The sequence below is a fragment of the Muntiacus reevesi genome, chromosome 1, assembly GCF_963930625.1.
Source record: "Muntiacus reevesi chromosome 1, mMunRee1.1, whole genome shotgun sequence".
Taxonomy (NCBI): domain Eukaryota; kingdom Metazoa; phylum Chordata; class Mammalia; order Artiodactyla; family Cervidae; genus Muntiacus; species Muntiacus reevesi.
The window spans coordinates 137,541,836-137,554,147 of record NC_089249.1 but is presented as its reverse complement, the minus strand read 5'-3'; the positions used below and the strand labels follow the sequence as shown (position 1 = coordinate 137,554,147).

General features: G+C 37.8%; 1 protein-coding gene across 1 annotated transcript in view; it reads left to right on the top strand.

Annotated features, from left to right (window-relative positions):
* The window catches only part of IL23R (interleukin 23 receptor), a 64,410-nt gene that overhangs the window by 24,284 nt on the left and 27,814 nt on the right, over positions 1-12,312 (top strand). Inside the window, exons 4-5 of the mRNA XM_065928516.1 lie at positions 3,222-3,382; positions 7,837-7,982. Of these exons, the coding sequence (XP_065784588.1) occupies positions 3,222-3,382; positions 7,837-7,982 (307 nt within the window). The remainder of the gene's footprint in view (positions 1-3,221; positions 3,383-7,836; positions 7,983-12,312) is intronic.

The following is a 12,312-nucleotide window of genomic DNA, read 5'->3' as shown; positions in this document are numbered from 1 at the left end:
TTTTCAGGAAGGGTAGATTTACTATCAGGAACATTTAACTTAACTTTTTACTTCCTTCTTTCATCTTCCAGGACAGCACTCTCTTTTGGTCCTTCCTGGATGCTTTTTCTCAGTTTCTTTTGCCAATTCTCCTTTATTCTAGTAAAGTAATATCAATACCCTCAGATATGCAGATGACACCACCCTTATGGCAGAAAGTGAAGAAGAACTAAAGAGCCTCTTGTTGAAAGTGAAAGAGGAGAGTGAAAAAGCTGGCTTAAAGCTCAACATTCAGAAAACTAAGATCATGGCATCCGGTCCCATCACTTCATGGCAAATAGATGGGGAAACAGTGCAAACAGTGGCTGACTTTATTTTTCTGGGCTCCAAAATCACTGCAGATGGTGACTGAAGCCATTAAATTAAAAGACACTTACTCCTTGGAAGGAAAGTTATGACCAGCCTAGATAGCATATTAAAAAGCAGAGACATTACTTTGTCAACAAAGATCCGTCTAGTCAAGGCTATGGTTTTTCCAGTGGTCATGTATGGATGTGAGAGTTGGATGGTGAAGATAGCTGAGCGCTAAAGAATTGATGCTTTTGAACTGTGGTGTTGGAGAAGAGTCTTGAGAGTCCCTTGGACTGCAAGGAGATCCAACCAGTCCATCCTAAAGGAGATCAGTCCTGGGTGTTCATTGGGAAGATTGATGTTGAAGCTGAAACTCCAATACTTTGGCCAACAGATGTGAAGAGCTGACTCATTTGAAAAGACCCTGATGCTGGGAGGGATTGGGGTCAGGAGGAGAAGGGGACGACAGAGGATGAAATGGCTGGATGGCATCACCGACTCGATAGACATGGGTTTGGGTGGACTCTGGGAGTTGGTGATGGACAGGGAGGCCTGGCGTGCTGTGGTTCATGGGGTTGCAAATAGTTGGACACGACTGAGCGACTGAACTGAAATGAATCGTGATCCAGAGCTCTGTCCTAGGACCTCGTATTATATTTATCTACATTCATTATCTAAAAGATCTCAACCAAATTTATGGTGTAAAACTCCCTAATTTGTATCTACACTCCATATCTCTATATCTCTCTTGAACTGCAGCCAAATTTTACCTAACTTCATCCTCAATGTTTCCTCTTAATGTCCAAAAGCTAATATTTTCAAAACCAAATACTAAGTTCCCTCTCTTCAGGCTCATGTTCCCTATCTCAGTAACTGGCAACTCCATCCTTTGCAATATTCAAGTTAAAATCACTGGTGTCCTCCTGGATTTCTTTCTACTATGCCCCCATTCAGCTGAGAGAAAAACTTATCGCATCTATTTTTAAAAAACTAACTTCTTTTCACTGTCTGGTCCAAGCCACGTCATCTCTCACCTGGGTTAGTAAACTGGTGCTCTAGCCTCCACCTTTGCCCTGCTACATACAGCCTATTATTCACAAATAGTCAGAGTAATCCTTTTCACACACACATATCAGATGTTACTCCTCTGTTCAGTCTGCTGGTTTACTCAGAGATCCTTCCATGGCCCTATGTGACGTTACAGTGCCTGATAAATCTCCTCTCATCTAGGACTCTCTGCTCTCATCTCATCCCTTCCCATCTCCTTCAGTCTACCAAACGTTAATGACCTCCTTTCTGTTCTTGAACAGGACAGACAAGGACCTGCCTCAGGACCTTTGCACATCACCTACAATGTGCTTCCTCCAGAAAGGCATAGTTCTTGATTCTGTACTGCTCCAGCACTATCTTCTCAGATTCTCAGACATATCTTCCCTTATCTTCCTCCCTAAAAAAATCCCCCCTTACCCCTACTCCTAGCATTTCCTAATCCCCTTCCTTTTTCCTTCTGAGTGTTTATCAACACAAGACGTATTATATATGCATTTGTGTGCTCTACAAAAGTTGCGGCTTTACCTTTTCTGTTCATTATGGTAGCTCCAGTGTCTAAAGTAGTGCTTAGAATACAGCGGGTGTTAAATGTTAAATAACTGTTGAATGAATGATTAAATTTTTTTGAATGATTAAATTTTAAAAGATACTATTTATCATTATCACCATAAATCAGCAGTGTTTACAGAAAACCTATTAACTGCAACTAGGACTAGGTGCAATGGAAACATCAGAAAAATATAAATCATACTAATTCCCCTTCAACAAATAATTTGTTATATATGTTAACTAGCACAGGGAAAAAACAGAAGACACTTTGAAACTTTGTACTGTACAGTTGTATGCAAAAATTGTCCTAAAGTTTAGTCAGTCATTTTGATTGGATTTTTCATCTAAAGTAGTGCTTTGTGGTCTAGGTGCTAATATGAGGGTAGACTTTAAAAGAAGAATTAAATTACCTAATAGCTATAGTTAATGTCGGTCCGAGAAAACATTTCCATTTTGACTTGTGGTCTCAATATGTGTGATGAAAGAATTAGCCACAAACCAATTAAGAACATGTATGTGGTTTTCTCTAACTGAAAAATATTCAAAGATGCCCTACTTACTACTTACACAGTTGCCATTCTCTTATTTTCACATTTGAATACTTATTTAACACAAAAGTTAGCATTCCTTATTACAAAGCCTTTGCGTGGAACTCCTATGCAATGCCCCTTCCCAGAGGGAGCTCACTTAGTTCAAACCGTGTCCAGGGCTGACTTCCCCAAAGAGGCACAAAAGGTACACCCAGGGCCTGCTGTACCTTCAGAAGTCTATGAAAATGTTTAATTTCACTTGAAATCATAAGAAAAAAATGAACCATTAGGCCAAAGACAGTGTTTTAACATGTGACATTAATATATTTACTTTTATATCAACAGTTGTAAAACATAATCTGTATGAACATATATACATATAAGTGCTCATGCATGCTCAGTTGCTCAGTCATGACTTTTTGTGACCCCATGGGCTGTAGCTTGCATATACATATATATATACAATATATATATATAAACATAAACATTATATATATATATGTAAAAACATACCTACACATATACAAACTTGTAAATCTTACTTACAAAAGGGGTTTATGAAGGTAAAGGTGCTTAGGACCCATGAAAGTCACACTGTGACCCTGGATGGTCTTGATTATGTTTTCAAAAATGAAACAAATTTTGATTCATTTTAAAGTGAAAGTGCATTCTGCAAGCAAGCTAAAAAGACAGCACCAAAAAATTGAGGAATAATTAATTCAACATAACTGGTGATCATAATCTTTCTCTTTTTTTTTTAAGTTTAGAGACAGAAGAAGAGCAAGAATATCTCACTTCAAGTTTCATTAACATCTCCACTGATTCACTGCAAAAGGGCAAGAAGTATTTGGTTTGGGTCCAAGCTTCAAATGTACTGGGCATGGAGAAGTCAAAACAACTACAAATTCATCTGGACGATATAGGTAAAGTATAAAAAATTCTGTAAAAAAAAAAAAAATCCTCTAATGTTTTTACAAATAAACAACTAATTTGTGCTGACCTAATCAAATGAAGTCGAGATCTGAAAGGAGTTCCCCTAAAGGTCCCAAAAAATCATGATAAAGAAAATAAGCATTACCCATAACCTGCTGCCTGAGACAAGTCAAAGGTAAGTGAAGCTGCCTTTGTTTTATATATCCTTCCAGTCTTATTTCTACATGGGTGTGTCTTTTCACAATATTTATTGAAAATTTCTTATGTTCAAGCATAGTTCTAAGGGCTAGGGAGAATAAGACAGACAAGGAAGGTACTTGCTTGTAATCTACTGGGGATGATGGAAACGAATAAACATTATAATAAAGTGTGATGAATCTTATGTTGTGAGAATTACAGTATACTGCTATATGCACTATTTTTAAGGTTATGTTTTTGTTTGAAAAGTTCTACAAAAAACACAGAAAATTGTGAAGAATTATGTAGACATCTCTATGTATACCAGCCAGATTAAAACGTTAATATTTTTTGCTTCAGGTATTTTAGAACTTGCCTTTAAAAAAAAAATTACAATATAGAATAAATATTTCTATTAATTCAATCTATAAGCTTACTTTTAATTAAAATCTTTAATTATCCCTTTTTATTGTTCTCAGTTTTTCACCATCATAAACTATACTGCCACGGACAAACTTTAGGCTGAATTTTAACATAGCAGTTGTTTTTCTCCTTAAGATAAATTCCAAAAAGCAATTGCCCTTGAGCCCTTTACATCTACATTCTAATCCTAAAGCCAGAGTTCAGCCAAAGAGCACCAAGTGTGAATCACCTTCTCATTGCAGATTCTAGTGCCAATTATCCCTGTTTTTATTATTAAAGATAATTTCAGTAGCAAACACTTATGGCACACTTCTTCAGCACTAACTGCTTTTACATACGTTATCTTATTTAATCCTTATGACAACCCTATTTTGCAGAAGATAATGTAATTTATACATGAGGAAACCACGCTGAGGTGGTATAAGGCAAGTTGAGGCTGCAGAGCTAGGAAGCCTCTAATTCCAGGCATCTCAACTCCTATCCTCAGTCTTTGTTTAAAAGCACACTGCAATGTGTGTGACAACTTTCCTGCTGATTAACGATTTAGGGGATGTGGCACCTCTCAGGATACAGCATGAGTATCCTTTGGGGACTACTGTGGTCTTCTGTTGGAAGTAATATCTCAATGTCTCAACTAATCACAATAGGATTGGTCTAAAAAGCTGTCCTTAGGCTATGAATATTGGCTTTGAAAATAAACACTGCTAACTGTGGAGATGCATAGTAGCTCCACTGTATTGTATATTCTTGGAGTTACAGTTCTCTGGACCGTGACCTGCATGTTTTTGTAAGCTTCCATTTTGAGGTAGGGTACAGTTACAGTATGTGCGAGCTCAGGTGCTTCAGTTGTGTCCGACTCTTTGTGACCCTATGGACTATAGCCTGCCAGGCTCCTCCATCCATGGGATTCTCCAGGCTAGAATACTGGAGTGCCACGCTCTCCTCCAGGGTATCTTTGCATCCCAGGAATCAAACCCATATCTCTTGCATCTCCTGCATTGCAAGTAGATTCTACCCGCTGAGCTACCTGGGAAGCCCTAAAAACAGGTTCCTCTCAATGGATTAATAATGGTTAAGAGTTATCATGTTCAGTATCATTTTGGCAGTATTCATTATTAGGAACTAGATTAATATTAGTAGTATTACTGGTATTATTATAATTGTTATTACAATCTTAGTGTATCCATTTACTAAACACCTATAGTGTTCCAGGCAATTAACATGCATATTACACTTAATTCTGGAAATCATATATGATACCATTATGCCCATTTTTTAGACAAAGAAAGAGATAAAATACGTTCCTTAAAGCACATAGCAAGTGAGGAGAGCCAGATTTCATCTCAGACTTGCTGACTTGCTGTAGTTAACCATCACCCCCGCCTTCCAAAATCTCCTCTGACTGTCACCTTCAAATCTTTTCACACTAAACCAGGGAGCCTCTTGTTTGGAGTTTCTGCACCTCCTCCTCCTCCTTTCTCAGTCTCCCAAAATGGATTCTAAGAAACTCAGATTGAAAAACACAGGTTGACAATGTAGGAGGCCCCTCCCAACAGAGCCCTTAGACTTACTGGAATATGCTATATCGATTTATGGCACTTTAAGAATGAGACTCTGCAAATTAGATAAATTAACTGTTCTATGAAACTGAAGCAGAGGACTCTCCTGGCAGTAATTTCCACACAACAGCTATGGGATTGGGCTTTAATTAAATTAGAGAGATATGTTGAAAGGCAGGACTGAGTTAACAGTGTAGAAACACTGCCAAAATGACATGTGAAAGGAATGCTTAATGTAAGAACTGATGGAAATGTTTGAAATGTATGCAATGAGAGAAAAAATTCAACATTTTGAGTCTTGTATAACGAACTAATGGTCAAGTACATATTATATAATTACTTGAAAAATATAAGCTCATGCAAACCTGAAGCCTTAGATCTCTATTGTATTGATCTGCTCTGTGCTAAGCCTCTATCTTAACCACACTTACTGTTCTATCTGCATTTCTCATAGGACTAAGAAGAGTTTTTCTTCCTCCCCAGAATATTCCTTTCTGGAAAAGGATCTCACAATGCTTGCATTATTATATTTGTAGCAGGCTACATTCAGAGATGGGAGACAGGAGCAGAGGCATAATTTATAGTCTTGAGGGGGCCTGAAGTATTCGCAAATGGTTTCAGAGCCCTAGAGATCCACTTACCTGACTCTAGAAATCTCTGAATTCTGATTTTTATTACAAGGAGCTTAAAATAGAAAAAGGAAATCAACTATGGAATTCAGATGATAAAAGTTTAGCACTGTAAGCTCTTTAATTAGATTAATTCTACTACTATTACTTATATTCTATGCTAGGTTATGGAGAAGGAAATGGCAACCCACTCCAGTGTTCTTGCCTGGAGAATTCCATGGATAGAGAAGCCTGGCAGGCTACGGTCCATGGGGTCACAAAGAGTCAGACATGACTGAGTGACTAAATCACCATACTAGATTAAACCCAAGGATTTTATTTTAGGTCAGTGTTACTAGAAAGCAAATCTTTAATTTTTCTGTTTTTCTATAAATAATGTATCAGTGCACATAACTTTATGTAATATTATTCATTGAAAATAAAATAATAATTTTCCCAAAGAATACTTTATAACTTAGAATAAAAGGAAACGAATTCATAGAGAATATTAAATTGTAATAATGGCCCCTAAAAGCACACTGATTTGTTAAATCAATATTGGACTGGCCAAAAAGTTCGTACCATTGTACAGAAAACCCTGAACGAACTTTTTAGCCAATCCCAAAATAAATACATCTAACAAAGTCACAGGTTCTCATTGTTCTATTATGCATATAGGAGAAGTGGGAAATGCCAATGATTGTATTCTATTCAGACAGAACAAATTTACAACAATTTGCAGATTAGAAATACAGAGATTCCAGGGACACCATGACTCCTAGTATGAAAAATAGTAAGATTAGCAATCAGAATTTCAGTTTCCTTTTGAAAATCAAAGGAAATTTTTAGTTTCCTTTTGATCTTCCCTGGTGGCTCAGACGGTAAAGAGTCTGCCTGCAATGCAGGAGACATGGGTTTGATCCCTGGGTCAGGAAGATCCCCTGGAGAAGGAAATGGTAACCCACTCCAGTATTCTTGCCTGGAAAACCCATGGACAGAGGAATCTGGCAAGCTGCAGTCCACGGGTCGCAAAGAGTTGGACATGACTGAGCAACTTCACTTTCTTTTTCTTTGAAAATCATAATCACACAACACAGCAATAATTTATAAAGTCTTGGAGTCTTGTGAGACACTGTTCAAGTCATACTTTCAAGTACAGATTTACTTTAATAGCTAACAAAACAAGTGAGCAAATATTTGTACAAGTTTCCCTATGACACAGGAGAGTAATAATAGGATTGTGAAAGATCTCAACTCAACATTTTGCCAAATCAGATTCTCTGAACTAAATTTTAGATGCAAAACATAATTTTTCCCTAAACATATACAGGAAAGAAGAGATATCTTCTTTACCTCTTTTTTATATTCTTCTGTTAATAGGCCAGGCTTCAGATTTCATGAGTTAGGAATATAAAGCAGCATGAGGTGGGAAAAGACAAGACTGTTAAAGTTCCATTTAAAAGAAATGGAGAATGGGTGGAATGGAATTTTAATTAATAACAGCAGTTTTCTCTTACATAATAAATTAGAAAACAAGAAAAATTTCATTAATTATTAATTAGATCATGAGTGTTTTTGTTTAACACTTTGAGTTTTAACATGTCTAAATATTGATGGAAAAAATACCAATTTCTTCCTAGGCAAGTTTTAAGTTACTGGATTTATGTTTTTTTCTAGTGATACCTTCTGCATCCATTATTTCCAGGGCTGAGGATATAAATACTACAGTGTCCAAGACTGTAATCCACTGGAATAGTCAAACATCAATTGAAAAAGTTTCCTGTGAAATGAGATATAAAGCTACAACAAACGAAACTTGGAATGTAAGCTAAATTTACTTTCCTTTTACATGTAAGTGAGTAAAAGACAAGCTAGCCAAGTCAATGACCACAGTGGATGTATAATGATTTTACATGTTTTTATCTGATTGTGTGATATTCAAACTACTCTAGTTTTAATAATGATGCTTCCAAATAAAGAGGTGAATTTCTTGAAAAGGTCCCTTGCCTTTTGTAAACTAGTAAATAGACAAATGTCCAACTAGGAGGGATTCATCTATTTAGCTCCTTATAAGTCAGTGTCACAGGGTGAAATTTGTATCAGTGATTATAAATATAAATGTAAGTATTCTATGCTGAAATTTACCAGGCATTCAGGGAAATAAAATTTGTTCAAAAAGAGCTTCAGATTTATGGGTATCTCTTTTTAAATGAAAAAATGCACAATTCAACATGTAAGATTTATTACTATATTAGTTTTAAATGAGCATAAGATTAAAAAAAAGTGAATGTCCAGGCAAATCAACCATCCTTAAACACCAACAGTAAGTTAGCAAGTTAGTGTCTTAGGAGAAGCACAGGTGCAAGTTTCATTAATAAAAATCACATCACATGGCAGCACCTGTGAACACTGTAATAAAAACTCAGTATTTTGAAATATAGGGGAACAGTAATCTGACTGAGGAAAAAGTACCAATTTTGGTGTATGTGAAAAGAAATGCCATTTTATTACTTTCACGTACAATAAACTGCCATTTGTGTGTGTGTGTGTGTGTGTGTGTGTGCGCTCAGTTGTGTCAGACTCTTTGCAACCCCATGGACTGTAGCTGCCAGTTTAGTCAAAATAATTAGGGAATGGAGTTTATGGCTTTGCTTAATTATGAGTTATGTATCATGTATTAATTTGTCAGTTTTCAGGGAGTTAAGTGAAATGACACACATTTATTCTCTGATGATTAACATGACTTCAAAGCCTTCACCTTCTGAACACGAATGAACTTTTGCTTTGCTATAGAAAGCAGTATGTTTAGGCAGTGTCAAAAAAGTGAGGGTAAAACTATACTAACTTTACCACACACTCCAACAACTACTCTTTAAATCCCCCAATGCCAACTTGTTTATTTACCCTTCTTCATTTAAATGAGAAATGTGACCTTTTCGTTGTTTAGATTACACTTAGATGCAAGTCCATGTTCTGCATCACTTAGTAAATAACCAAATAAAGATCCCACTGGACCCCTTGACTAAATAATTATGGCATTTGTGTTCACAACAACTCCAAGCATAAAGCCTGGGATGACCAAAATAAAAAAATTCATAGCCAATCTTTTGCATATGTGGAATTTAGGTAAATTAGCAAACAGCCCAAATGAAACTCTACTCTTAGACTTTGACTGAATGAGGCTTTACTCTAATAAGACACCTGGGTCCAATCCCTGGGTCAGGAAGATCTCCTGGAGAAGGGCATGGCAACCCTCTTCAGTATTCTTGCCTGAGAATCCCTGTGGACAGAGGAGCCTGGCGGGCTACAGTCCAGTCCCTAGGGTCCCAAAGAGTAGGACACGACTGAAGTGACTTCGTACACATGCACGGGTAGTGTCATGGTCATAGGATGATATTAAGAATATGAAATTCCCTTATTTGGCACAAGTAGGAGGAAGTAATAAGCTATAAGAATGTTTAGAAAATAGAAAGCTGTTATAGTATCAGTATCTCCTAATAGATTTTCAGAAACCAAGTGTTTTTTGGTTGAAACTCTTGTTCTCTGCTCCCCCTGGTGGTGCTATATATGCCACTGTGAAACTTGGTAACTAGAGGTAAATTGGAACTCCTCAAAATGTTCTCTTTATCAGAAGCAGGCAAATGAAGGAGCTGAAAGAATATTTTTTACCTCATTTAATCTCTATCACAATCTTTAGTGATAGGTAGTATCAGCTCCATCACAGAAATGAAGGCACAGGGCTTGAAAGAGCTTAAGCCAGGTTCTCCAAGCTTACAGTGTTAGTATAGTAACTAAGTACGTCTCACAGACCCTACATTACTTTGGACACAAAAATTTTTGGAAAATGAAGGAACCAGTTTCAGTCCAAAATCTGTATCCTACCCTTTTTACCATAATTCCTCCAAATGTAACTACTCACAGAGATGATCCAAGTCCAGTTGATAACAGCCAGAATGAAGCTTTGTTTTCCACACGTGTTACCCATCAATTTCATCTGGATCATGCATAAAATGTTATCGTTACCCCCCTGTAAGGAGACGGGAAATGAGAGTCATGAAGAATAGGCAGACACAAAGGACTACAGATTTGCCCTTCCACCTCAGCTCTGTCTCCACCAGGTAATTGCTGGAAGGAAGCTCTTTACTTCAAAGTGGTGGGCAGTTACACAGAAAGCCTGTGGCTAAGTGCACAGGCTCCAGAGTTCAAAGCCTGGTTATGACACTTTCTAGATGTACAACCTTGAGCAAGTTTCTCACACCAAACACCAGCTAAAGGCTCCAAGGGCTTCCCTGGTGGCTCAGTGGTAAAAAATCCACCTGCCAACGCAGGAGACTTGGGTTCAATCCCTGTTCCAAAAAGATCCCACGTGCTTCAGAGCAACGAAGCCCGTGTGCCACGACTACTGATCCTGTGCTCTAGAACCCAGGAACTGCAACTACTGAAGCCCACCTGTCCCAGAGCCCACGCTTTGCAACAAGAGACGCCACCGCAATGAGAAAGCCGCACACTGCAGCTAGACAGCAGCACCCACTCACCCCAACGACAGAAAAGCCCACACAGGAGCGAAGACCCAGTACAACCGAAAATAAATAAATATGGAAAAAAAGAGGCTTCTGAGCAGAGACAGGAGGAAATGGGTTGGTAAGGGGGAAGAACAAAAAATGTTCAGACTCATGTTTGATGAGCAGGACCCCTTACCCTGTGCCATGCTCCAGGCTGGGAGTCAGAGGGAGTTAGATTATAGAACGCTGAATAGTGTGCGATTCTTCCCTTCACCCAAGGATGCTCCCAGAAACTTAGGTGTAACTTAAGAAAAGCAGTACCTCAAAATGATGGAGTTAAGTTCCCAGGCCTCCCACCTTGAGAACTGAGGCTCTAAAAAGAAATTAGCTGCTATAAAAATGAAGTTATATTTCTGGCACTTGAGATCATACCCTCTCCATAGGAACACAATTAGGTCCAACTCTCTCAATGCCTGTTTTAGCCTCTGAAAGTATTATTTTGAAGTACCATATTGAGCTTGCAAGGCCCTAAATATTCACCTGGTTTGCTTCTTAGTAGAAACAACTTTTAACAGTTCCATAAAATTCTTTCTATTTTAGAATTCTGGCTGTAACTTTAGGGTATTTCTCTTCTTAGAGGACTTATCTATAAACATAATGGCAAGAGACATATGGGAGAATAGTGCATATGGAAGCTAAAGTTTGGCACTAGTAAAATCTCTCCCGTATCTCAGGAGACTCCAGAAGCCTCCACTCAAATTTAAAAGAGCAGAAAATTTCAAGAGCCATGGGTAAAAATATGGCTTATGGAAACTCTGAATGATATCTTTCAGGGAACATGATCTCCCAAAACAGACCTTTATATAACTTTTACAATTTAAGTGTATAAGACATATTAAGATTGGGTTTTAACAGAAGAATCTCTAAATGATGTGAATACCCTGTTTTGGTGTGTGTATGTGTGTGTTTAGGAGAAGGCAATGGCACCCCACTCCAGTACTCTTGCCTGGAAAATCCCAAAGACAGAGGAGCCTGGTAGGCTGCAGTCCATGGATTGCTTAAAGTCGGACACGACTGAGCAACCTCGCTTTCACTTTTCACTTTCATGCACTGGAGAAGGAAATGGCAACCCACTCCAGTGTTCTTGCCTGGAGAATCCCAGGGATAGAGGAACCTGGTGGGCTGCCGTCTATGGGGTCGCACAGAGTCGGACACGACTGAAGCGACTTAGCAGCTGCAGCAGCATGTGTGTGTGTTTTAACTTTCACAAGCACAAAAAAATTTTTGTGATTTTTTGTGATAGTTTTAACTTTCTCTTTCATGGCCATTGTTTTCTTCCAGTTGCTGTTAATAAATAAATGCTTTCCTAGAATTTTTTTATGTTTACCTTTCAATTGTGCCTCATTTTTTTATCAGTAGATCCACTTATTACAACATGCTGATGTGCTGTGTAAGTGCCTTGATTTCTTTCTCCCTTCTGAACCAGCTTGTCTGGGGATCCTTTTTAATTATATTTTATGGCAGATTGTAGTGCCCCAGAAACATGACTTTTAAGTTAATCCCTCAGCTATTTTTTTTTGCTTATCTTCCATTGGATTTTCACAGTTCAACAATCTTAAATGTTTTGTTTTCCTATATATCCTTATAGAAT